The sequence below is a fragment of the Mauremys mutica genome, chromosome 4 (genome assembly GCF_020497125.1).
Source record: "Mauremys mutica isolate MM-2020 ecotype Southern chromosome 4, ASM2049712v1, whole genome shotgun sequence".
NCBI lineage: Eukaryota > Metazoa > Chordata > Testudines > Geoemydidae > Mauremys > Mauremys mutica.
Window position 1 is genome coordinate 37,184,809 of NC_059075.1, and position 27,957 is coordinate 37,212,765.

General features: G+C 41.4%; 1 protein-coding gene and 1 long non-coding RNA gene across 4 annotated transcripts; both read right to left on the reverse strand.

Annotated features, from left to right (window-relative positions):
• Positions 1 to 791: 791 nt before the first annotated feature.
• Positions 792 to 11,099, reverse strand: LOC123370170 (cyclic GMP-AMP synthase-like). 3 transcript variants are annotated; one of them, XM_045016453.1, is made up of 8 exons: positions 10,965 to 11,099; positions 10,343 to 10,700; positions 9,136 to 9,396; positions 6,830 to 7,110; positions 5,080 to 5,308; positions 3,776 to 3,859; positions 2,551 to 2,650; positions 792 to 1,716 (listed from the first exon to the last, which is right to left on the reverse strand). In XM_045016453.1, exons 2-8 carry the CDS (start codon positions 10,632 to 10,634, stop codon positions 1,371 to 1,373), a joined length of 1,593 nt encoding a protein of 530 aa, XP_044872388.1. In that variant the 5' UTR covers positions 10,635 to 10,700; positions 10,965 to 11,099; the 3' UTR covers positions 792 to 1,370. The 3 variants fall into 3 exon arrangements, with proteins under 3 accessions (XP_044872388.1, XP_044872387.1, XP_044872389.1); XM_045016452.1 differs by having other exon boundaries at positions 3,605 to 3,859; XM_045016454.1 differs by having other exon boundaries at positions 1,622 to 2,024; positions 3,605 to 3,859.
• A 5,808-nt stretch (positions 11,100 to 16,907) lies between these two features.
• On the reverse strand, positions 16,908 to 20,054 carry LOC123368160. Its single transcript, XR_006578706.1, has 3 exons — positions 19,761 to 20,054; positions 19,452 to 19,535; positions 16,908 to 16,999 (listed from the first exon to the last, which is right to left on the reverse strand). It is a non-coding gene; the product is annotated as an uncharacterized LOC123368160 (long non-coding RNA).
• Positions 20,055 to 27,957: the final 7,903 nt, after the last annotated feature.

Here is a 27,957-nt window from a genome sequence, read left to right on the forward strand (position 1 = left end):
ACCCCAGAATATGTTAGGGCTTTCCCAGCTGTTTTCGGCCGGCACACATGGCCCTTTACTGTCCCCTCCTTGCAACCTACTCCCTATCCTGGGAGCTAGCAGTGAAAGGGGAGTGGGAGTAGCACTCAGGTCAGCCATAGGGAGGCTGATCTAAGTTAAAACATCCCCCAGAACCACTCTAGCTTACACAGGGGCTGCACCAGACCTCAGGACAGGCAGAATCCAGCCGCGCCAGAGTGGCTTCAAGCCAACTCTGCCTTTTCTTCTGAACAGCACCTGCACTGTCACAGCTCTCATGAGGTGCCTCGCAGAATATAGCCCAAAAAGGGGTTACATGGCGAGTCATAGCCCATTCCATTCTAATTATGGAGGGAATTTAGGAAGCCTGTCTGGAACGTGGCCAGGTCAGAGATGATTACTCAGAAAAGAATGCTTATAAACTGCCAAGATTTCACATTGGTATCTCAGCCTCAAAGCCACACTGGCCAAGCAGAGGTTGGGGGTATGAGAGAGCCTGGGCATAAATGTTGGGGGGACAGGATGAGCAGCAATAGGAATCCTGCCCTGAGATGTCCAGGTGTAAACCTCTCACTGTGAGACAAAGAGAGAGGAAAAAAACACAAGAAAACTGGCATGATTCGTCTTGACACTGCCACTGCCACCAGTTCTGTGCACGTGAATAGCAGCCCAAATCACCCCAAGAAGGTAAAACACACAAAACATCAACCTCTTATTGCAGAACAGTTTAAAAATCATTTATTGTCTTATCAGCAACCAAGTTCCTCGGGGGTGGGAGAGTTGTGACAATTCTCTACCTCATGATTAATTACCTGAAATAGTCTCCTGTCCTTGCACTTCCAGATCGGTGAATTTAGACTTAGCACTTATCTATAAGCATTTTACACTTTCAAATTGCTGTACACATATTGTCTAACCCAGCCCACTCAATACCCTATGAGGTAGGTAGATATTGCTATCCAATTTCACAAATGGGCAAATGTGGCACAGAGGGATTAAGGAGCATTTTCAAAAGTGGCCGTTAGATTTTGGTGTTTTATATTTGAACACCCAACTTGGGATTCTCTGGGTTTCATTTTCAGAGATGCTGCACACCCACAACTGCAACTGAAATTAATGGGGAGCTGGCAGTGCTCAGCACCTATGAAAATCAGGCCCCCAAATTACTGTGAACTGGACACTCGAGAACTGAAACACTCAAAATCAGTGGCTTCTTTTGGAAATTGTTGCTGAAGAGCTCCAGAAATCATCTGGCATCTGAATCATCAAAACACAGAGAAAGAAATTCTAGCTGGTTCCATAACAATCATCACAACAGATCATGTTCACTCAAAGTCATGGCTGGGAAGAAACTATTCCTCGTGAGCTGCAAATGCTTGCAACCCATTCCCTTTCTGCTCTCGTAAGCGCTCTAGCAGGAATTTCAAATCCTTTACAGGAAAGCTATAGAACAGGTTGCAGTTCGGAATTAAAAAATGGGGCAGGTTGGTGTTTTCCACGTGCTGAATGAAGTCATCCAGCACTCTGAGAAAACAGGAGGCAATGTCAGAACGTTTCCAGTCTGAGTCCTCTTTCCACTGCGTCAGAGTGTGGAAAAAGGACGTCTTTGCATAGTAAGAACACAGGTGACTTAGTTGCCTGGGATAATTTTTCTTCAGGTCCTTAAAAAGGCTCTTCAGCAGCCGGATACAGATTTTCCTATATATAGCAGAGGGAGAAGTAAATATATTCATAATCATGATTATTCATCATTATTCCTGATTAACTACATTATAGCACCTTGCAGGGGACCTGGTGCTTTACAGAATATAGTATTGGACATTTAAAAAGTTTCTAATTGCGGGTATTTCTGTTGTGCTACATTTCAAACAGACTGGGCCAAATTCTGATCTTGGTTACACTGACCTCAGTGCTACTCAGATTCACAACGGTGTAAGTGAGAGCAGAACTTGCATCCAGTACATTACTCCTGATGCATTCTAGAGGGCGAGACTGAAATATGGTTGCTGGGAAGAGAAGATGCAAGAGTATGTGTAATATCCTTTCTGACTCGGGGCCCAGGTCAACTCCCATTAAAGTCAATGAGAGTCTTTCCATTGATTTTAATGGGAGTACAATCAAGCCTTGTGAGTTCTAGGTTGTATTTGGGAGAGTATGTAGTGGAACCCTCAATCTAAGGGTAACATTGACTGAGTCTGGGAATTTAAATCACACTATGCCACCTGTATGTCCAACCAAAAAAAAAAGGGGGCATTTTGAATACTCAATACTCAAAGCAAACAATTCAGTAGCCAGCTACAGAATAATGTTTTTCAGGGAATCATTTTAAATAACAAGTAAATCAGAGAAAATAATTCTCTGTCCATGAACAATTCATGAACAGAAAAAAGGAGGTAAAATTTGTAGAATAAATTGTTTGTTACGAATTATTTGCTTTGTTCTAGTGTGGATTTTGATTCCATCTGTACTAATGCAAGGGGGCAGGTGTTCCACATCCAGCTGACCTAGCCCTTGATCCCCAGGCTTACATACCTGCAGCACTTGGTATGATAAGATTCACAGCAGGTTTTAGTGTTGCCATGGTTATTCAAAATCTCCTTTTCAATATGAGAGAAAGAAATTCTCCAGACCTCTGCAATGTAGAACAACATTACATAGCCATCACACTGCCAGGCTCTCCAGGGGTGAGTAGACATCAATGGCATTGCCCTAAATCTAGGTCCTCAAATTAAAGCTACTTAAATATTGAAAAGGTATTTCAGGATAATTTAAAGTTATCGCTGCTATTGTCTTAAAAATTAAATTAGTGTATGAAATACTGGGTGAAAGAGAGGAGAAGGTTAGGCTGTATGTCCTTTTACAAATTCACAGATTCCAAGGCCAGAAGGGACCACTGTGATCAGCTAGTCTCATCTGCTACACAACCCAGGCCATAGAACTTTACCAAAACAATTCCTAGAGCAGATCTTTTAGAGAAAACACCCAATCTTGATTTAAAAAATGATCAGTGATGGAGAATCCACTACAACCCATGGTACATTGTTCCAATGGTTAATTACCTTCACTGTTAAAAATGTATGCTTTATTTCCAGTCTGAATTTGTCTAGCTTCACCTTCCAGTTACACCTTTCTCGGCTAGCCTGATGTGAGCCCATTATTAAATATTTGTTCCCCATGTAGGTACTTATGGACTCTAATTGAATCACCCCTTAGCCTTCTCTTTGTTAAGATGAACAGATTAAACTCCTTGAGCCTGTGGCTATAAGACATGTTTTCTAATACTTTAATCATTCTCCTAGCTCTTCTCTGAACCTCTCTAATTTATCAAAATTGATATAACTCAGAGAGGGCATTTTTCTTAGATTTGAAATAAGATCTTGGAAATATCACATACTGAGTGGGCTCCAGATCTTATGGTGGACAGCAGGACCAGGCAGATGTCCCAGCTCCAGGGCAGATTTTGGTTCTGTAGTTTTTTGAATCCCTCCCATAAGCAGAAAAGTTGTAAACTCTATCTCGATTTCAGCACCGTAACAGAGAAGTCTGCTGAGGTGGATAGAGTTTGTTAGGAAAGGTATTAAATTACCTTTGTCATCGTGCCCACGTGGCTGCTTGGCAACAAAATAAAATGGGTTATTCCTCAGCTTGGTTTTCTTCCCCAGCCATTTTTCAACATCCTTCCCTACCCCACATGAATCAGGCCAGGGGGGTGAGATTTCCAAAGCAGGAACAAGATCAATAGACACGACCTCGTCACCTTTGTCATCCAGCATCACGACAGTCACTGCTGGGCTGTTCTGTTTCTTCCTGCTTAGCTTCATTTTCCACCCTGGGGAAGGCACTGGGGAGCCAATAGGCAAACACAGAATTAGACTGTGGAGCTCAAAAACAGAGGATATCAAGCAGAACTGATTGATTTTAGAATCTCCAATTCAATATCCAGCAACCACGTCTATGCAAACCCACCAAGGGATCTCTAGACTATGAAAGCCACAACTTTCCTCAGGATGATGGAGATCTGTAATATTCACAGTGTCACTTGAATAGGCCCATGCAGTGCAGTGGCTTTAGTTCTCTAATCACCTCCAGAGATATACGTTCAACTCCCGACTCATTAATGTATTTAATGCTCTCATCTGAGACTCTGTTAGAGCACATCACTATATAGAATGATAGAATTTACTTCCCTATTCCTATGCAATATTCCCCTGCTTATACATCCAAGAATCACATTAGTCCTTTTAGCCACAGCATCACACTGGGAGTTCTTGTTTAACTGGTTATCTACCAGGGTTCCTAAATCCTTTTCTGTGTCACAGCTTGCCAGGATAGAGAACCCCATCCTATACATGTAACCTACATTCTTTGTTCCAAGGTCTATATGACCTTGCATTTGGCTGTATTAAAATGCACGTTGGTCAAGCAATCGCACCTTACAAAGTGATCGAGATTGCTCTGTATAACTGATCTGGCCTTAACATGGTTTACTGCTCCAGCAATGTGTGTGTCATCTGGAAATTTTACAAGCAATGATTTTATATTTTCTTCCAAATAATTTATTAATAATATTGGCCCAATGACAGGTCCCTGTGGAACCCCACTAAAATGACTTTTTGGATGATGATTCCCCATTTAGAATAACTTTTTGAAATCCATCAGTTAGCCAGTTTTTACTTGATTTATTATGTGCTATATTAATTTTGTATAGTGCTGAATTTTAATCAGAATGTCGGGAAGTACTAAATCAAATTCTTTAAGAAGTCTAAGCATATTACGTCAATACAGTTACTTTTATCAACCAAACTGGTAATCTCATCAAAAACACTATCACATTTGCTTGACTAGACATAGGATAGTGGGATAGGTGGCTTTGCAGGTGAAGTTTGCCCAGTGCCTGGCTCAAGGCAGTGCTTTTCCACCCCATACTTTCATATCCACTACATTCATTCACAATTTTATCTACTTAATAATATTAATGGTGGGCAAAGTTGCTCACAGCCCACATGCTGAAAAGATTGATCAGGAATATCTGGAAACTGGCAGTCAAAGGCACTTGCTTACCTTCGTAGGATGACGCAATGAACTGACTGACATGTTTCCTGAATTCCTCCAGGACTTTCACAGGCGACACGGTATTCCCATCCTCCAGCAGGAAAGGTTTGGGGAAGCTCCGGGACTGCCTCAGTAAAGTAACTTTGTAGTAGAGCCCATTCCAGTCATCCACCTCTGTGCACAGACAGCTTCGAACTGGCAGAGCCAGCATCACATCAAACTCATCAGGGTGATCAATCTATAGGAAAGGTTTCATCATTAGAGGCAGTACAACTGAATAACTGTGCAAGCAGCAGCATTATAGGGAGGACAGAATCCTGGCCACTCATTTGCTGTTGTGGCAGATTGGGCTCTCCCCACTATTTCACATTAGCGTCCTGAGCTTTTCCACAGAACGTATCAGGGAACGTATCTGATGGCTGTAGATAGTGCTGGTCAACTTATCCACAAGGAATAATGACCTGAGGTGCGGCACCTTTCTGCTGTACCAATCCTGGGGGCTGCCAGTGGCCAGTTCAGCCCCCTGCATAAGTTAGCAGCTCAACGCTAGGCTGGTTTGCAACAGCTCCCTAGGAGCTGTTATGCCAGTGGAGACTGCCAAAGCACCATGAACTGTGGCCACATCCCCATCCACCCCTTCTACTCCAGCATAATTCTGAGATGTCCCCTTATAGGGTGGGGTGGGTGTCATAGAGATGACTACATTGGCTCTGTACCAGCCAAAGAGTCGCTCATGCTAGGAGAATCCTCAGCTGCCCAGCTAGGGAAGCTTTAAGTCACCTCTTGGTCACCAGAATGCAGGAGCTGATATTGGTGATTCAATAAGTGATTCTCCTCCAAGTTAGCACTAAACCATTGCTTTAATGTGGCACGTGGGTCACCATGCTGCTAGACTTGCCATTTCAGCCCTGAACAAATGTGGTCATCAAAGGTCCCGTGTCACTTTTTGCAAGAGTTAGGACATTTGACATGATATCCTGGCCTAATCCCAATCGTGCTAATTACAACTGTCGCTCTAAAGTCTCCCTGTACTTATGGATATAGCTTTCCTTCACTTCCACACTATTTCTATGTAATACAGTTGGGGGCAGTTAAACAGCTGCCACCTATGCCCTGTAGGAGGCTGCTCTTCGGCAGTAGATAAAGTGATTCTTCTTTGCCTGTGTGTATAGCTCTGTATACAGAGAGCTAGATCCTCAGGCTTATGAAAATGAATGAACTATGAATATAAACTGACCTCAATAAAGCACAAGCACTATAAAGCATCTGGACAGTGAACTGAATTCACTACTTAGGACCAGATTCTACAACTCTAACTCACCATGATAAATTACTCCATCAGTGGTCCCATTGACTATTCACTGATCAAAGAGACTTCTTGAGGATTAAAGTGCTACTCAAAGTGAGTAAGAGTATCAGATTCTTGCTCTTAGGAAACTGGATAGAAAGCTATAAGTATGGGCAAATACAGTTATACCCTTGCAATCCCTGAAAATCACCACAGTGACGGACAATATATAAAACATGCTGTGGTGAAGGTTGCTATATAAAAACTACAACAATGTTAGGCACTATAGAAAAACCTTGGATAAATGGGCATAGCTGAGGGCAGGAACTGGCCATATCAGCCGTAAAGCAGTGAATTCCCAGACTGAATGCTAGACCTGTCTTTCCTTTGTGTTAGTCCTGCTGGATAAAATGACAGCATTGTGATCCCAATTCATGATGCTATTAGGACAGTTAGCAGAGAATTACTCACTTTCACAAACTCATAGTAGCTGCCTGTGGTCAACTTGGTCACCTTCTTAAAGTAGGGCCTCTCTGGACACTCCTTCAGGTAGCTAATGAATGGGTCAATGAACCCATTAAATATTCCAGCAGCCTTGGTTATCTCCTCTTGTTTCAGAGTGAGGGCTTTTGCCCTCTTTTTAATGCGGAGAACAACATCTTGGCTTGGCATGGCGAGAGCAGCTGCTGCCATCTCTGAGCTCTCACACAGGTCAGCAGAGGCGGACCTGGAATAGAGTTGTCCGAGGTGTCCTACAAGGGAACATTTAAGAGAGGACAAAAACCAAAGGCCAAGAGACAAGATATGTTCTGGCTTTTCCAAAATGTACCCTCTCTGAGGTGCTGAGAACCCTCAGCTCCCACTGCCTTGAATGGAGGTAGAGGCGACGCAGCACCTTGGAAAAGTCCCAGCACCTTGCAGGATTGAGTCCCAGATCTCTTAGGTTTAGTGTTGCCTTCACTGCACTGTAGACGAGATCAGAGTTCCAAGCAAGTTTGTAGTGCTGCCCCCTGGTCCCTAGCTAAACCAATGGCTCCTGATTATCCAATGTATTCAGGTGTCTCCCGAGCCCTTTGGATAATCATGTCCTTCTATTGTACAGACATTTGTCAATTACCACTAGAGCGCCTTGGTCTTTTTAAAAGATGTTGAAGCAGATAAATAAGGACTAGGGTAATGAAATATATCATCCACACATTATCCCTTCAGTATATGCAACCTGCTGACACGGTTCAGAATTAATTTACATGATAGATGCCTCTACCTCAGCCTGAAACAAGACTGGTCTGAATGGCATTCCCTGTCAGGAGGTGCTGCACCTTGGTTACTTATTCCAGATAAATGATATTACAAAAACATTCTCCAGAGTCCAACATCCACCTTCATCTCCAGTGTTGTGTCTGGTTCTTTCCTAGAACAAGAGCAGCAACAATGAAAATAGCCGGATGCCTGAGCCAACAGAAAGTTCTTTATTATTTCTCCATTGCACACAATCCGCCAGTGGGAAGAAAACATGATGCTCATTTAGAATGGCCAGGATTACTGTAACAGCCATCTCACCCACCAAAGCTGTGTCTTCTTGACTCCAAGATCCTGAACCCAAGAGGGAAACCCAACTGAGGGAGACAGGAGAGTAACTTGCACCATCTGTTGGCAATCCACTAGCTAAAGCTCCAGGAATGATCCCCTCCTGTTATTATTCTAATGGGGATAATAGCACTCCCCTAACTCACAGGGGTGTTGTGAAAATAAATGCATTAAAGACTGTGAGATGCTCAGATACTACTGTAATGGGGGGAGGGCATATTAAGTATCTAAAGTAGGGAGCCATCATGTTAGGTGCTGTATGGACACGTAACAGGTAGACTGCCCCGGCCCTTGCAGCCTAGGTTAATGAAAAGATTTGACAGGTAATGTAGCAAACTGAAAAGGTAAAATAGCAATGAAAACAAACATATTTTATGTAGGAGGAAGTAGATCTGGTTGAAATATTTTGAAGAAAAATGTGTTGGTGGTTGTGGTTGTTGGATGTGTGTGTGTGTGTGGGGTGGGGGGGTTCCTGTTTGCTGGTAGTTGTCTTTGTTGGTGGTTGTTGAAAACAGCCTTTTTCAAAATTGGAAATTTTCATAACAGTTTCCCCCCAAAATGATGATTTCTTCTATACAAAAAATGTAGCCTTTATGGTCTTCGGGTTTTTTGGTTTTTTGCTTTACCCTCTCCCCTCCACCCCTCAACCCCCGCTTTCCAGTGTAAAATGAATTTTAAAAAGGGGGGGGAGAATAAGGGAGGGAAAGTGGGGAGCTTTGTAAATGAGAAGGACGAGTGTAACTTTTCACTGGACAAATTTGAGTAAACAAAGAATCACTCCTTTTTGAAACCTGAGGAGTGAAAATAACTTGAAATTTTTCAGTGACGTTTTCTTTCCAGTTTTTGACCATTTTTTGTCATAAGTAGTCTCAGCTTACCACTGCCCGCTATACAGAAGGGGCTTATTTTACTCCTACTTTTTCATCCTCTTTGTTTGACTCACCCATCTGCTGCATCTTGTCATAGACCTATATAGTGAGCTCTCTGGGACAAGAGCTGCCTCGTTACTTGCCTGTAGGGCATCTAACACAAATAGGATCATGGCCCATGATTGGGCACTCCCAGTGATAGTAATAACAACAGGAAGGGATAACATAATCACAGCACATACCGAAAGGGTGAAAAAATATGAAGTGTGACTGTGACGCTCTCCTAGATTACTCATCCAACCAGCAATTGCCTGCACCAACCTGCAGATTCTCTCCTTCTTTGGGTAAATCCAGTCTGCTTGGGGTGTGGGCTGTGCACAGATTGCTGCTCTGGGGCTGATGGACACAGAATAGCTGCCTTTTCTGAGCCTTCTATCCCCTCCTCATCCTGTGCTCCTTTGCCTCTCCCTCCTCTGGCTGTTCTCGGAGGAATCTTTCTTTCCTTCTCACATTCAGGAGCCCGGTTACTTTGCTTGCTCCGGCTTTTGGCTGGCATTGTTTCAGGCACCTCAGATGTGGCTCCTAAAGAATTTCCATGGTCTTAGCTTTATTGGTAGTAACAAACACCTATCGATTCTTTTGTCTTTACACAGAGAAAGTTACAAGTCATTGCAGATGCATCTCAGAATTCCCTGTGATCCTTTACGCAGTATCAAGCTAAAAGCAGATCTATTACCTCAGTATAATGACAATAATAAATAATCATTAATAAGCTTGGCTTTTCTACAAACATTAATGAATGAATCCTGGCTAACGCCATGTGAGGTGTGTAAGTAGTGGGGCAGATCTGTGATCAGCTGGGCTTTCGTATTTATCTCTATGGACACTTGGAACTTCATGGCGAAGCAGGTGCAAAACTCAGATGCTGCAAGTGCACAGAGCCTGCAAATGTGAGCTCTGGACACGTCTCCATTACTTCAACATAAAAACCATGGAAAACACATTTTAAAAAAAACCATGGAAAGCCTCTAGAAGTGTAACTGTCACTAGTGGGGAGAGGAGGCACAAAAAGTTGAGAAAGGGCTATAAATAGGGCTGGTTGAAAATTTTCCATTGAAGCTGTTTTTCAATGGAAATTGAGTGTTTTGATCAAATGAAATTTTCAACAGAAATTTCATTTTTTTCTTGAGAAACCCAAAATGGAAACATTTTCAGTTGCTGCTTTGTTGTGGTTTGGTTTGTGGAAAAATGTTCCATAGAAAATTCCGATGATGGGATTTTTTTTGTTTGCTTGGGTTTTGTATTTTTTTTTCATTTTCATCAAAATTTTCCATGGAGAAAAATAGATACAAATATTTTTTGACCCACTATAGTTAAAAATGCAGAACCAAAAATGGTCCAATAATTAAAAAAAAAATCTGAATAAAAAGATGTACATTTGTTTGGTTTATTTGAAGTGGAGCACAAGCTGCAGCATTTCTAAATGAGCTTTAACAACAAGCACCCAGATGAAATGAGATGAACTAACCTCCAGATTCATCTACTGTTTTTGCAGAACCAGCCTTGCTCAGCTGTAGACAGGTCTTTGAGGGCTGCTGTGAGCACTCTGAGTCTTGAGTACCTGGAGCCTCTGGTGCCCTCAACTTTCTTCCAGATGTGGTGACTGCAAATTCTGTTGCTTGTGACACAGACTGAGCATCCATAACTCCTGGGTTTTCTGTCCCCTCATCAGCCTTTGAGTTTCTGCCTCTACTCTCCTCAGCTTTTCTCTGAGGAACTTTTCCCTGTTTGGTTCTTGCAGAAGGAATTGGTTTAGACATTTTAAATGTGGTCCCCAAAAGTTTTCAAATAACTTCTCTGGCGTTAATTCTGATTGCAGCTTTTTCCTTGGAAAAAATACATTCCATGATTATTACTCATTTTAAAAAGCAAATCTCAGCTCATTCCAGAGACACTATGGTGTCTCTTGCTTTCCCCACAATTCCCACCCCCCCCACACACACACTATATGTTCCCTTTGGGAGGTATTTTTCTCTTGTCTCCCTGTCCTCTCCATGGTCCCTTGAGGGTGAAAGCAGCAAGGAATAAAATGTTTGTCACGAGCCATTTATACCCATTCACACTACTCGCCCTGTATGTCTCATCCTTACCTTCTGGTCAGTGCTTTTGGAGAATAGCTGTGTCTAGAACTGAAGAGTCTTACAGTCTCAGGTATCTGCTTTTTTCCTTCCTTGAAGTGATATTATGTCTACAGTTTACAGCATATAGACACGGTATCTTTCCACCTCGCTCCCTTCTCACTCCATCTCTCCAGGCCACACCCATAAGCTAATGCTATTTCCCGGATCTTTCATGAGGCTTGAGTAAGAAACGAAAGTTCCCAGAGATATTTACTTGGCACAGAGTTATAGGAAGAAGAAGCAGGAGGCTGCTGTGATATCATATTGGCTGAGCTAGGCGTGGTCTCCTGTATGTAGAAAATGGGGATGAAAATATCTCTCAGGGTGTTGAGGATTAATTGGTTAATGAATTATGTATGCAACACTTTGGCAATGTAAAGCACTATTAAGTGCTAAATTGTTTATTATGATCATCTCCCTCATCCATGATGCTACGGCTGCAGAAGTGGCTGTGGAATGATGTCGTAAATTTGTAAAATCTCTCTCGATCTCCATTTATATTATGCTGATCATCAAGGAGTCTGAGCACCTCAAATCAAATCCCAACTGCAAAATAGAATATGTGAAAGAAAATACTTTCCTATCTCAGTTCTACGTCTGAAGGGCCCAATCCTGTGTGGTGCAGAGTACCTTCAAGTCTCCTCATACTGTGATATTACCCAGTCCCCCTGATTTAAGATGGTTGCCCATTAAGTCAGCTGTGATTAATTTGCACTAGGCATGTGACACGGATATCTGACAGTAGGCAACCAATCTGGCAGCATCACATCATCAACTGAACATACAAGTCATTTTAATTAATCTTGATGCTTATATGTGGGGGTTTGATGGGGAGGTTTGCTGGTGATGAGGGACTCTCTGAAGGGATTTGTCATTGCTTTCATATTCCCCCACAAGTATGTGATAACTGAAATATACAGTAATGTAACAGCCTTTAAATGAAAGATTTTAGTTGTGTTTGGTATATTTTATACTGTATCTTTATAAGATGTATAAGATCATCAGCCTCATGTCCCACTGTTCTGCAGTGGCTCAAGAGCATGGGTGCCATCCTCAGGGCAGACTGTTAGGAACAGCGTACAAACCCCAAACTGGTTGTGAGGTCTATCTTTAGATTTCATCAACCAAGTATTCAGTGTCATCTTTGTGGTAGATGGTCCCTTACAGCATGGATCACAGTAATATTCAGTTTACTCCCTGTCCCAAAGGACCAGTCACTTACCCCAGGTCAATTGCACTTTAGATCTCACACCAGAGACAACTCTTGCCGCCAGTCCTATAATAAAGTATCTAAAGATTCATTAAAAAGGAAAAAGAGTTTTACAAGATCAAAGCAGGAAAACATACATACTCACAAATGAGTTAATCTTAAATTCCAAGAAGTAATAGGAGCTTCTAATAAAAGCAAGATCTATATGTCCTTTAGGGCTAACCCAGGCTAAATACAGGGGATCTCTTGCTTATGCCTAGAAAACCTTACCTTCGAGAGTGCAAGCAGCGAAGAGATACAGTTCTCCTTGTTAGGAGTTTTTAATCTCTTGCCCCCCTTCTACTTTGAGTTAACAAACTCAGCTGATGGGAGGAATTCACTTGCACATCTCTTCAAGGATGGGGGAGAGCAATCAGCAGTCCTTTTTGATGTTCTACAATAGTTCATCTGGTGTCAATGGGCCTTCCTTGAGGGGTAGGACATAACATCTTCTGTTGGAGGCCAGCATTTCACACTAAGTAATGTCTCTCTCCTGTCTAGTGATTTACTATTTACAGAGGCTTACAATGCAGATGTTCAAATATTACCTTAAAATGTGGGATACAGATGTTATAAGTAAGATTAATACAGGTAGCAACTTACACATGTTCCATAAAGTCTAAACACTAAATATATTTTTATAACTCTAATATCTGTTTTAACAATACTAGCATACAGCTGAATCAGGCTGATTCCAGCTATGTGTTTGCGAGACATGGGGATCTTGGCATCAGCTGGCACTTGGTTTGCCAGCATCACAACTATAAAACAAAGACAAGTACTGCAGAAATTAACAGTTTGTGCCCTTGAATCCAATTATGCTTACCACAGAAATAGCTCTGATACACTAAGACATTCTGTGCTATTCTCCTTCCAGTCCTAAACTGTTACATAGTGTTGTGGTGTGTTGTTAAATAGCCCTGGAACACACTGTGTACTGTCTTGTCACCACTGTGGGCAAGCTTCGCTCCTGACCATGGTCCCAGAGGGGATTGTATTACTCTTTATCCAGCAGTTTTCTGTCGAAGTGTCATCCCCTCACTCTCTTTTTTCCTTTCTGTTGCACAACCAGAAGTTTACCCATTACTGTCTTCACATCTAATTCAGCCAAGAATGACCGGGACACCTCCAGCGACATAGGGAAGAATGGAAACATGCCGTCTCCCTCTCCACAAAACCCAATCTTTGCCATAGGTTGGGAGGCACAGGAAAGTAGCTTCCAATTTTCTGCTTAAAAACACAAACAAACATGAATTCAGTGCTTGTGAAATTATCCAGGTTCAGAGACCTGGCGAGCAGTGACTCTAGAACAGGTGCAGCCCAGGCAGAAGCCCAGAAAGCCACAGCCATGCCACTTCAGTCTGGACAGCATGGAGGTGAACTGAAAGATATGTTTTTTTTCTCTCCTTTCTATGCTGTGATGTATGTGTTCAGACTCTAGATGCTGCCTCTTCCCTTCATGGATCTGTACATCAGAGGCTAGAGATTTCCTGCAAAGAACGAAAAGTAAACCTGTCCCTCGACTTGCATTAGAAAATTTTCCTGGGACGCAGCCTGTGTAACCTCCATGAATTAAACACAACTACAATACCAGGCCTTTGGCACTGGTTGGGGATTAATGACCAAGTGGAAAGATGATGGCTTGAGGCAAAGCTGAGGAATCATTAAGTCCAGCCCTCCATTTGCTCCCTAGGAAGTTTTTCTGTGCCAAGCAATTGCTATTGCCATTACAGGCCTTCCTTTAAAAAATTAAAGAGAAAATAAACATTATAGTGCAAGTCTTGTCTCCCACAGTTCCAGTGCTACTCCCCAGAGATGTGTGCAACTTTGAAAAGTGCTGCTGCTGCTGTCACAGTGCAGGGCCTTTGAAATCTATGTCAGCACAGGGCCTTAGGAACTGATGCCTAGAATTTCTTGTGCTTTATATAAATTGAGACACACCCATAACTTAGCTAACACTGGCACCCTCCTTCAGGAATGCTTGAGCAATGTACACCCAAACAAAGCAACTTTTGTTTTGGTTGAGATGGTTCACTGCAGGCACCGGATGCTTGCCCACCACCCAAAGGCATGGACTTCTACACCTCCTTTCTCCTCCAAAACACGATACTCCTGAAGTCTAGGGACACTGTGTCTTGGCCACTCAGGGTAGGTCTCCTGAGAACATCTTTGTGTCTGTGTTATTTGTTAAAATGAACATTAACATTTGGCGTTGCATACAGCCAGAGCAAGACGTATACACGCTGTGACGGTGCTGCCCATGGGAGCCAGCTGAGGTCACTCAATTAGGGTGAACTGCAAACAAAATGGGGCAGACAAACCCCAGAAGCTGGTGGATATTCCAATACTTAGATTTACCAAGCCAGCACAGAACAGCTTCTATAGTACCTCACTGGTTACTCAGAAGTTCAAACAGTGCAGTTCCCTTGAAGTACCCAGCCTCAGGCCTCTGTCCAGACCCAGACACATACGTCAGATATGATGATGATTACTGAAAGTCTTATCTCATCATATAAAGAAAAGGTTCTTCCAATCCCAAAGGATCAGCCACATACCTAAGTCCAATTATAACTTAGATCTTACCCAAAATACACACTATTAGCCAGTTCTTATTAACTAAGCTAAAATTTATTAAAAAAGAAAAGAGAGAGAGTGTTGGTTAAAAGATCAATATAAATACAGACTTGAATTCAGTTCTTAAGGATCAGATACATAGCAGAGATGAGCTTGTAGTTACCAAAAGTCCTTTTAGAAATAGTCCATAGGTTATAGTCCAATGTCCCTATTCAGGGTGGCTCCAGTCAATGACTGGGGATCTCAATCCTTATGGCTTAAGGTTTCCTCCTCTTGAAACTCAAAGCAGATCATGTCCCAGGGTTCTTATACATTTCCAGCAGCCTTTTGGCTTGAGAAAACAATAGGCTTAACTTTTCTTCTCCCAAACATCCTGGCAATTAACACAGGGTAATTTATCCATTAAACAGTTCAGATACAGGTTACCACAACCTTCAAAGAGACACAGAGACAATAATACTATTTCACTCAAGTATCTTCCTAAATGTTAATATTCCTTTTTTGATCTTTGAATTAAAGCCATAGCAATAGACAAGACTTATTTGCTTACATCACAAGACCTGGGCAAACACCTATCCTTGAGATCTCTAACAATGCAGACTTGCATTTCAAAGCTCTGTTCATTTACATATTTTCCTAACAAGTCTCTAAAGTTCGGCCATGGGTCAAGTTAGTCTGTGAGTTAATTAACTCTTTCTGGCCTTGTTATTCTTCAATGAGATATTAGATTAGACTCATAACGTCACACACGCATATACTTAGTAATACTACTGCTCAACAAACCAAGGCAAGAACAGGAGATAGTAGACTAAAAGGAAGGCAGCAAATGCTTTCAAAATACTAAATGGGCCTGATTTTGATCTCACATCAGCTTTTCACTGGTGTAAGTATGGACAGCTATTGCTGGTTTACACCAATGTAAGTGAGGGAAAATCAGGCCTTCACACATTTGTGCTCTGCACTTTTATGACTGGACTATTTTTGTAGCTCTCCTTTAATCCATCATATCTGTCTCCCTCCCCACCCCACTAGACCATTTTCTTTCTGTTCCTCAGCACCCCACCAAGGGCCCAGGGCCCTACCTTTCAGCACCACTCTTTATAACCATTTCCCTGAAAAAATTATAGATTGTGAGCTGTTTACGCTGGAGATTGTCTCTTCCTATGTTTGTACGTGAGGGACCCCAATCCCCTTCAGGATTTATTGCTACCACAAATAAATAATAATAATCCCTAAGTTATACACATACAGAACGAGGATGGGATCATTCATTGCACCAGAAGGGCTATGTCTTCTGTTTCTTGAGTCTGGTCATAGCCCTCTCTCAAGACATGGTACACCTCACAATCTTACGTACAGCCCTGCACTGGGGCCAATCCTGTAACAGCTGCATGATGAGAAATTTTTCTGTTGCATTTTTGGCCAAAGTAAGCAGGCAATCAGTAGAATTCAAATGAATCTTTTATTCAAGCACATTCATACAGTCCCCTCCCTGGGTTCTTCTCCCCTAAAGTCCGCCTAGCATCCTCAACCTTATACTGCACCCACAGAACACTAGATATAACACATAGCAGCTGCAACTTGTAGGGTGAATTGTCACAAGAGCCACAGCCAAGCAGGAGTTAATAAAGTCTTGTGTTTTCTGAGCAGTTTAAGCACATCAGTATGAGACTGTTTGAGAGAGAACGAGAGAGAGAGAGAGCCTTGTTATCCATGGTGAAACCGAACTTATCAAATAATTGGAGAGCACAGTTGGCTCTTTGATGTGAGGGAGAAAAGATTTCACATGCAGCCTCATCAGGCTATAAAAGATTTGTATTTTTTTTCTCTCCTTTTGGGCCTTCTGGCAGTCTCTTAATTATTCGTGACATCTCAACCGTTGGCACCATAAGCCTTCCACACGACCCCCCCCACACACACACACACTCACACACATGTAAAGAGATGGCTTTATTTCAGAAGAGAACCAATTCAAAAGCTTTCACCAGCACTTTTCCTTCTCTGCTCCCCAGCCTATTTTTAGCCTATTTCCTGCTTCTGTTCTCGAAGGAAACAGTCCTCTTACCTCTTAAAGAAGCTCTTGTTCTAACGGGTGAGCTATGAGAGACCACTGAAGGTGCTGGTGGTGCTGGAAGGAGAAATAAGTTATCCACTTGAAGGCTTTCCAGATTTGTCAGATGCTCTAAAAATATTTTAAGAGCAGAAGTGGGTAAGGTTAGGAGATTTCTGACGTCTTAGAATTATTCCTCCCATGTAGTCAGGAGAATAATCTACAGGGGAAATGTAAGTAAAAACTCTTCCTGACTGAGGGACAGATTCAGAGGGGAGTCTAAAGGACTCTAAGTAAGTTTAGTGGAGTTTAGAGGGAATCGAAGTTGGTTTAACTTATGACTTCTCCCAAGTCCTTCACCAAGAATGTTACAACAACTTAGAGTTACTTAGACTTCCTTAGACTTACTGATTTAGAATCAGACTCAATTACTAGTAACTCTCATTTTGCTGTGTAGATATAAAGAGTCAAACTCAGAGATATGTACTTCACTATTGAGCCTAAGTGCATCGATTGAAGGAGTTTCCAGTAACTAGGGAGGCAATAGTTTTGAGTTTTGCCTTTGTCATGTTATGAGAAAAAAAGCTTGAAGCTAAGCTAAACATGAGTCATAGCCCCTTAAGGTTTGGATAACTTTAACTCTAGTTAATCATCTACTAACTATTATAGTCAAGAGGGAAAAACAAAAACGAGGCCCTTAAAATTGGTATTTTGGAGCTCACAAAACGTGAATATAACTCTAAATATCAAGAGTTCAATTAACTGTGGCTTCCCTGTAAAATACATATATTTCAGTACACTGTCCCTTTTTTATCTATTGAAAAATAAAAGCATTTAACATGCTGTCAAGGCATTAGTAATAAATAGTAAGCTGAAATTCCTTGCCAAGCCAGTAGGTGGCATAAGACTGTGAGTTGTAAGAGAAGTTAGGCTTGGGAAGATCTAGCTGGAGTGTGTGTGAAATAAGGACTATAATGCAATACAGACGTGACAGCGACACTACTGAGGGTGCCTATGAGGAAACAGCAGAGCCCTAGTGAAATGTGGTTTGTCCATAAAATTATTCCAAATCCACCTTTCATGTATTAATTGTTTCCCTCTCTATCGTTAGTGTGTGTGTGTTGGGGGTCATTTAGATGTGGTTGATCTGACACAGCTGCTTGAAATGTCCACTGATGGATTAGATAAATTATTGAAAATGAACTGTTTAAATGTATTCCCTACATTTTTTATTAATGTAGGGACTACTGCATGTACTGCCACATGGAGCTGGAATCTGGCATCCTTGCCTGGATTCTCTACAAAGGCTGGGGAGGATAATGGTGTAGAAATGAGGCAGTTAAGCCTTCCCAGCAGGCACACCAAGCCCAGAATTATTTGTTTGCAGATCAGCACTGGCATCAGCTGGAGAGGAAGATGATCCTTAATTCTAGTTTGTACTTCTTTAGCTCCTGCATCGGAAGATCTCAAAGCAAACCTTAAATTTCACAACTGCTGGGTGAGGTAAATAAGTATCATTACCCTCAATGAGGCACAGAGAAATTAAGTGATATGTCCAAGGCCACACAATGAGTCAGTGACAGAGGTAGGAAGAAAACCCAGCAGTCCTAATTCCTGATCATCTGCTTTAACCATGAGACAACACACTCCTTGATCTTTTTAACCAAAAATTTACCCCAAAGTGGGTGACTTCTTAGGGAAGCATGAAAAGGGAACAAAAGGGGAAATGATAAGGGCTAGAAGAGGTAGCATGGACAACTAGTAGGTACCAAAGAATGATTTCATAGGCTATTTTTTCTTTTCAGGTGTCCTCAAGTTCCATCCCACATATTCTCCAATTTTACTCCCCAGTTTCCAATCTCCATCCCTGCTCAGTGACCCTCATTCCAGACATACCTAGTTACTTGCTTACCCATATCACAGGGGTGTTGGAAGGATGTATGAGTTAACATTGGTACAGCTTTCTTTCAATGTAAATTGCTATCATTATCAAAGAAAAATGAAATAATTATACTGTACATAAAGCAGCATTGGTGACCAAACTCCATAGACATTTTCCTGTCCCCTTTGAACATCCCTTGTTGCCATGGTTGCATTTTCTGTCTGTTTTTTTCCTTTCCTTTCCTTTCCCTTGATGTCTTGTGTAAGAAGCTCATCTAGTTCTCCCTTAAATATATCACTGTTTCTGGCCCCAGTCACCTTTCATGTCAGCTTATTTCATGTGTTTATTACCTTCTTGCATTAAATTGCATTCACTGTGACTCCGTTCTCGGGATGCTCATTTTTGGATTATTTTCCTATGCTTCCTGATAGTATGGGGAAATTGTCTTGCCTATGTTATGTATTAGAGTGTTCTCCTTAACTTAAAGAACTTCACGTGAGGGGTCACCTCAAAGCTCTCACTGCTCCATTCGGAAATGAGACCAGAGCTAATCATATTTCCTTCTTCTTACTTACATCTTTATGAGCTGGTGTCATTCTGGAACCCTCATGTTCTAAATTGCCCTCTAAAACAATTTCATCCCTCTGTAGGTATGCTGTCATATAACATACCGCATGGACCAATACCTAGAGTACTTCTCACCTGGGAAAAGAGAGAAAGCTCACTCAGAAACTGAAGGACATATTCTCATGACTGGGAAACACTTAAATCAATTCATCTGAGACCCTAGAACCAGAAACAAAACAGGGCTGTAATAAAAATTCTATGGCCTGTGACATATAGAAAGTCAAACCAGATGATCATAATGGTCCTTTGTGTCTTTAAAACCTATGAAAATTAATGTTCCTAGCTACAGTGGTGATGGGCACAATATAATATGAGGGGGAAAAATAGAAATATCTGGGGGTTGTATGGATTGGGAGATCAATAATGCTACACAAAGCCTTTTACCTCTAGATCGCTGCTTCTATCTGATAATTGTTCAGAGGCCTGCTCTCAGTCTACTTCCTAATAGACAGCTGTCTATCATGAGCGTCGGCACCTGAGACTTGGTAGTCAAACCATAAGCAGTAAGGATTGGCAAGTGAAGACCTTCACTCCATGTGTGAAACTTCCACTGATCTATTTGTTGTTCTGCCACACTCATCCCCATGGTATTAATGCCAATGGGAGCTGCCTATGGACTGTGATCAGTATACAGAGAAAGATGAAGACTGATCTGCCCCATCACTCCTAAAGCTGTCCCTTCCAGGTGAGAACTGTTCACAGGACGGAGAATTCTATTTGGATGCTCCCTTGCTCTGTGGATAAAGAGATTTAGACTTCAGGGCTATCACTCTGGCACCTCTCATCACCACAAATAATAGGTGGCAAATTTTTACAAGCTGGTCTCATAACTTATGGAATGTAGCTGTAATTTCAAATTAGTGAAAGGAGAGTTAGCAAAAATGACCCAGCTGCTCTACTCTCCTGTCTCTGACATTGCCAGTGTTGGGTGCTCCTGAAGAAAGCATAAAACGCGGTCCTCTTCACCACCTGGAACTGATAGAGAAGCTACAGGCATTGCTGAAATCCCCCAAAGGAATGAAATGGTGATTTACCTATAGAAATATCTCAACCAACAGCACAAGCTTGTTTGACTAATCACTCTCATTGAGGCCCATACACACACACACACACATGTGCGCACGCACACACACACACACGCCTGTCCATATCCTGTGGGGTATAATCCAGGCTTGGGGGAGGGATGTCATGTTTGGGAGGGGACAGGGCCAGAGCATGGTCCATTTTAGTAATACTGACCTGTAGAGCAGCTCCTAGAGCACTCCTACTCGCTGGCACAAGTAAGCGTTGCCCAGAAGTAGCTCTAATTTGCACTGAAGGCTGGTTCAGTCTCCAGCTGTCCCCATGGTTGAGGGTACAAAAGGGTGGCATAAAACTGCTTTGGTGCACCTGGGAATCTAGTCCTCTTGCACTACTGGTATCCAGACTCCATAGTGATGGGCATAGTATAAGAACTAGAATAGAATAGAATAGAATAGAATAGAATAGAATAGAATAGCAGCTGGAAAGAGTATGAACATTTTGGTAATTTCTTTGCTTTTCTTTTTAATATTTTATGTAAAAAATAAAGTCATAAAACACCCTGGATGGAAGAAAAATCCACAAAAGGACTTGTATTGTTTATGCTCAATAAATAATGTGTGATTTGAAATGGCATTTATCTTCACTAGGCAGGAGATGATACTGATGATAACTCATCATTTGAGAAGATAAATGTCATATCAGATTTAAGCCATTGTGTAGTCTTTCTAGATAGAACACAAGGAGAAAAGGGAGACAGAAACTCCTGTGAGTGAAGGTTAATCCTCTTAAACCTGACTGATCAAAACAAGCTTAAATTAGGGTGAGAACTGTTTTTATCTCAGGGACAATGGGAAGTTGACAAAAGAAATAATAATGTTTTGATTATCTAACTGCTACAAAACCTTTCACTCTATGCTTATATAATACATATTATGAATAATGTCTGTGATATTTGCAAGCACTGAACAAAAATAGCCAAGAAATCACTTTTTCAGATGAAAGTGCTGTTCAAACTGTCTTGAGAAACTTGCCAGTATGGCTGAAACATTGGAACACAGCTGGTCCAATTATTTGTGGTGAACATTAGCTATGGTCTTTCTTTTGTGTGTTCACAAATTGTCCAAGAATCGTGAACCTTCTCTCAACTGAATTTGAATAAGCAAGAAATTATATATTTACTTCCAGTATTGTATTCAGCCACTGGATGTCACCCTGGGTTGCACAAAGTTCCAGACACTATGTGGTCCCTGGTAAACCAGGGAGACAAAGCTGGAACAAAATCTGTGTGGAAGTCTGATTACTTGATCCACAATGCAGATAAGAGACAATTAGATCCCAAACATTCAAGCAATTTTATTTGTCTTTTGTGAAATTTCCTTTGGATTGCTTTTTTAAGACATATGGACCAAACCCCAAAATCTTTATTCAGTGAAAAATCCCATAGACAATAACAGGAGTTTGCTTGATAACTTAATAACAACTGAATAAGGGCCCCTGAGCTTGACCCAAAGAGATTACAGGATACTTTTCTCCAGTTATAATATAATGTCCTCACAAGCTTTGGCACCTCATTCACAAGGTTTAACAAGTTGACTTCTCAATTGATCTTGTAATTTACAGAACCCCTTTCTGTAAATCAATTATTTAATTGCCACATTCAAAGCTTATAAATTTTGTAGGTTAATTTGACTAAAATATTAGAGTGCCTTTGAGTTCAGACTAGACATCTTTGATCAGTACAAAGGGCCTAGTGTTAACTTGAAAGAATTTGTTCCTCTCCTTCATCTGTTTGTCCAGTGCAGTCTGATACCAGCTCCTCTCCTTCATGTGTTTGTCCAAGAGATTAACATATTATAATTCTGAAATGACTCTGAGAGTCTGTCTTGAAACTGAAAATCTTAGAAATTGAACAAAGCATAAACTATTAGATCATCTACTCCAGATAGAGGCCAGTGTAGTATTCTCTGATGCTTTGTCCTGTCTAGTTTTAAATAAGCCAGACTCATATTGTTTATTTTGAGACCCCCTTACTATCAATTAGCTGATATATGAAGAAGAGATGCAGCTATGGCTCCAGTCTTCTGGAACCTTTATGTTAGCTCCTGGATGACATTGGTTGGTTTGCCTACTGCGTGATGTCAGCCAAGATTCTGGATAGTAAATGAATGACACTTGAGCCTGGTGATGCAACAGTCTTTCACCTCTTGATCCCTATATGCAGTCCAACTCAACTCAATAACAGTCTTAAGACATTACTATCTGAAAGACTCTTTTCTGTCCCCATTCCAAAAGAAGAAGAAATGAATCACAATTAACACCAAGCAGCACCCGGGTTCAATGTAAGAAGAGAAGTCAAGGACTGAATAGGCCAAACTGAATTCCCTTCTTGTTTCTGGAAAAAGTCCCTCCATTTCAGGGCTGAGGCATATTAGTGGAACAGTTTGATGAAATGTGCACTACCACTGCTATAATCTACTTCCTCTCTGGCTAAATAGAGGATGGGCTGTTAGTCTGGCTCCCATAACAAGTATTAAATTCACTCAAATATTAAAAATAAATGAGGAATCATTTAGGATGGTCCAAGGGACCGAATTGGGAGGAGGTTACAAAGAGGTAGATTTAGGCTGCTCACTAGGATTAATTTAATAACATTGAGATCTTTTACTCTGTGGAATAGACTCCCAAGGGACGCGGCACATGAGGAATTTAAAATGAGGCTGGAGAAAGCACTTGAAGACATGGTGTAGCAAATAGTCTGACAAGGAGTGGTGCTAGATCAGTGGTTCTCAACCTTTTTTCATTTGTGGACCCCTAAAAATTTTCAAATGAAGGTGCAGACCCCTTTGGAAATTTCGAATGGAAGCATGGACCCCTTTGGAAAGCTATTGTCGTGTAAATTCTGTTCAATCGGTTTTCAGTCTAAGTCTTTTGTGGATCCCTTAAACATAGTCCATGGACAACCAGGGGTCTGTGGCCCGCAGGTTGAGAACCACTGTGCTAGATGATATACCCTTTTCTATCATTAAATTTTTGATACGACTGGATTTATTTTAAACCAAGGTACTGGGTAGGAGCAAAGGGTCTTCTTGATAGAGTATCCCCTTATGTGGAGCACTGTGGAAGAACACTTCAATTTTGTGGCCAATGGTGGTCTATCAATGGGCCACATTCCCAACTCGGGCTCAGGAAATGAGGCCCAACCATTTAGGATTTGCTTTGTTTCTCATTTACCACTGAGCAATCAGGACTGGCCATAAGTACAAGCACTTAAGTGTAAGTGAATGCTTAGGGACCTATGCTTTTGGGCTTCCCCCAATTCTCAGGCATCAGACCCAGAACGAGAGGCATCTCATGGTCCAATCCACCATTCTGACATCAGAATCAAAAGGGAATGCATCAACTACAAGCAAGATAATATGAAAACTTGGGTTCCTGTGCTTTAGAGAGGCCCTGTAAGAGGTCACCGATAGGTCTGATTGGAGAACGTGTGGTTTTTTTCTTTGTGGCTAATTTCAATTTTCAGCAGAAATGCAAATATGAAAATAATTCATCTGAAAACTGAAATTTCAGCCAAAACCCAAAATATTTATATTTGAAAAATGCTCCTCACTGGAGCTCTAGTTCAGTTTCCTCAAGTTCTCCATTTCCTCTACAGGCCAGGCTCCCTGGTCAAACTACAACTCCCATGATGCAGCACAGTCTCCCCTTTGAAGAGAGGAGGTAGTACATCATGGAGAGGGTGCATCATCAGAGATGTAGTTGGGACATTTGGGTTCTGGATAAAAAATCAAAACTTTCTGTGGAAATTTTGAAAAAAAATGTATGGAGTTGAAAACCCAATTTTCCATTGAAAAACAATTTAGACAGAAAATTTCTGACCAGCCCTAGTAACTCACCAGCTGGACTCTTACTTACTACCTGTGTATCATAAAAGCCAAACCTCTGAGCAATGAGTGGGTCATAGAGCTTTGTTTGGAAGCATGTGGATGCTACTGTGATTGTTTTCTACTCCTTTGATCCCAGTTTTCCACCAGGAGAGCCTGTATTTTCCAAGACACAACCAAATGTGCTGATTTATTCAAAATGTAGTAGGTTCCAGCATAGCAGCTTGACTTTCACTGTTATGTTCCCATATATGGATACGTTCTGAGCATATTTTTCACACCTGTTGAAAGAAAAGAAAAGCTTGTTTTAAAAGCTGATTAACTCAACTGATTTTTTGTTGGGAAAAGCCATGTGAATGTCAGCTTAGTTCTGCCTCAGTGTGCTCTATAATTACTGCCTTTCCTCCTCCCCCTGCGATTAATGTAATCAGCATCTGGATATTTTCTTGTTGCTTTTATTAGTATTATTAAACAAAATAATCCTCAGAGCCAGTTTCCCTTAACTGATTTAAGAACATTAAACAGCAGTTGTGACCATTAACGACTGATTTGGATGATAATGTGGTGCTTGTATTTGTTATCACTTTATGAAAATTATTATAGTAATAAACCCACAGAGTTTTCCAAGTAATTCCATTTAATCTCACAGCAAAAACAAATAGCTTGTCTGGCAGAGTACTTCATATTGTTAATCCACTGCCGAGGATAAGCCAGAAAAGCCCTACCAGTTGTTTCTCATTTGTTGTTCCATGCAGACTGATTAGAATGGAAAACAGACAGTGAATGGGGCCCATAGGATGCAGTGGGTCAGTCTAAATCGGGCCAAGTTCTCATGACATTTGAAAGTAGTGTCCTAAAAGAAGAGATGTTTGTCATCGCGCAGCAAGTATCAGGGTTGACCAGGTGAAAACATTAACTGTAAAATAAGAATAACACCATCTATCTCTGACACTGCTTTTCATCTGTAGGTGTCAAAGCACATTGCAAAGAAAGGTGACGTTATCTTCATTTTATAGGTGGGGAAACTGAGGCAAAAAGTGTTTAAATAACTGTCCTAAGATCTTGAACTCCTGCTGTCAGATCTGTTGGCAGATCTCGATTCCAGTATTCTGCTTTCCCTGCAAGTTGGGGTGGGGAATTTCCTGGACTTCCGCCGATAAAGAGCGAATAGAATAGCTGTACAATGCCTAGCACAAAGGGATCCAGTTCTATGACTGGTGTTCCTAGGTGCTACCGCAATATAAATTATTATCGTTATCAGCGTCAAAATCCCCAGTATGGATTTAGGAGCAGAATTCTGTCCTATATTTGATTTCAGTAAGCATGAAACTAGGAAAGGAGGTTGTTCTAGAGTTTAGAGGTCCTTCTAAGCTCCAAGATGCACTGCATTTATAAAACTCGTATGCCTGTTTTGTTTTATACTGTACAGTTCTAGCTTATGCCCTCAACTTGTTCATTGTTTAAATCAGGGTTTATTACTTGTTTGGTACAATTCACATATGCACAGAGCTTACACTCGTGATCATATGAATAAAAATAAGTCTTATTACACCAAATTCCATGTTCAACCCTGGATGAGCTTGTGGGTCACACATATAATTTATTGTGAGGATAGATAGAAAGATAGATAGATGGATTCTCTGTTGTGATGCCCAACAAGGAGTGTTTTTGTGATATAGTTCAATAGGAATTGAACTGAGACCATTATCTAATTTCACATAGTGGATGACTTTGGTCACTACCTGCCGGGCTGGGTCTGAACCTCAGACCTGGAAGGAACTGGTTCCATACCCCATAACCAATCCTTCCGAGTTATGTATACAAAAATGCAACTGATCACAGGAAATGAAGAGGGACATGGTCCCACCACATTTTTCCTATTTGGTTAGTCCTCTTGCAGATCTCATTCATTCACAGTTCTGCCTCTCCATGGAAAGCACCTTACTTGCTTTCCCAGATGGTTGCACTATTACACCCAGGTGACTGTGCATTCCTGTTTAATCTTTATTTGCCATTAAGAGGGAAAACCGACAAGTTTGACCAGTTTCCTAATTTTGAAGGAGGAATAGTTTATTTGAAAAAGAAGCTCAAATATCTATTCTTGCTGTGCATTTCCAGTTACATTTGTGGATGCAAATTTTATATGTCTGGTGGTTTCTGAATGGGGATATTATGGTCACATTTTTGGTCTCATTTTGAAGCTTTTTCACATTCCTAGGATTCGTTATGGGTACCCAGCTGTGAGTTCCTCTTCAATGAGACCTATACCACCTCTTGTGCTGTGACCTTGAAAATCTCACAAGCCAAGCAGTATCAGGCTAGGTCAGTACTTGGACAGGAGACCTCCAAGGAAGTGGAGTGGTGACTCAGTAAAGTGGCACTCTTTGCTCAGGTTCTAGGTTTACTTGGTCCTGCCACAGTGCAGGGGTTGGGCTTGCTGCCTTCTTGAGGTCCTTTCCAGCCCTACATTTCTGTGATTCTAAGATTAATGAACCAATGTCACAACATGATGCTAGGAAGCATTTTGCATGCTGGCTAGATGTGTGATCACATCTTCCTCTAGTGCAGAGGTGGGCAAACGATGGCCCGCGGGCCGTCCTGCCCTGCCCCTGAGCTCCCGGGTAGGGACGCTAGCCCCCGGCCCCTCCTTCGCTGTCCTCCCCTCCCCCACAGAGCCATGCCGTCACACGGGCAGCGCTCTGGGCAGCGGAGCTGCGCGCTCCTGCCGAGCATCAGTCCATTTTTATTTAGGTGTCTAAATATGAAATTAGATGTCTGACTTTAGGCAACTAATTTTGAATATTTTGGCCCAGGTAACTTGCCCAAAGTCATGCAGTGACTCAGATGGCAGAGGCACTAAAAGAGGCCTGGTCACCAGTTCTAAATAATAAACCACACTCCTAAACTTTTCCAAATCAGCTGGTCCCATCTGGCACAAAAGCTTCTATCTTTTATGGAATGAGATGATATCCTGTTCCTAGGCTAACAAGCATGGCTGGAGTTGAGTTTGTAATTGAAATTTATGACTTGTATACCCTATTTTTAACACTTTTCTGAAGACTCATTAAATCTCTTTTATGTGTATTTTTCCCAGCCTCACACTTTCATTAACTGGAAAAAAGAGAATAAAGTCCCATTTACAACACTACTAGAGCCATGGTAGGGTCCTTGCTTGACTGATGTGCTTCTAATGAATTATACGTATTGTAAACAAGTACTGCAAGCCAGCCCAAGGTCTTCTCCATTAATTTTTCATTAATGAAATGCACCACTTAGCTTGTTTGACACTTAAGTGATTCCATAAATTTCAAATAGAGGTCGCCATAAAGAAAGCATTTGAAAGTGTCATTGAGGGAACAAGCTAATGAACTCCTCAACCCTCCCCAAACGCTTTTAAATTCACAGGCTAGTCTGCTGTAAAATTTGAGAACAAGTAATATTTTAATTCTTAACGTATATGCCAAGATTTAATGTGAAAATAAACAGTCTAAAAATGTGAGATTTTTCTTCTTTTTTTCTCTCTCTGCCTTCCCTCATGAGGGAAAATCCAGATTGATCCTAGATCTTGTGGCTGGAACACATCTTTGCCCTGTTTAGTTTAGTACATGATTAAAGATACTGGAAAAGAAAGCAGAAGGGACTGAGGTCTAACAGTGTCATCTCGGTCTTGCCGA

Excerpts from the sequence above, each read along its gene's own strand:
- LOC123370170 (XM_045016452.1), bottom strand. The coding sequence starts at position 10,634 with ATGTCTAAACCAATTCCTTCTGCAAGAACCAAACAGGGAAAAGTTCCT. Across the intron at positions 9,397-10,342 it reads AACAGTAGATGAATCTGGAG|GAGCCACATCTGAGGTGCCT; the intron begins GTTAGTTCATCT and ends GAAATTCTTTAG. Across the intron at positions 3,860-5,079 it reads CATTGCGTCATCCTACGAAG|TGCCTTCCCCAGGGTGGAAA; the intron begins GTAAGCAAGTGC and ends TTGGCTCCCCAG.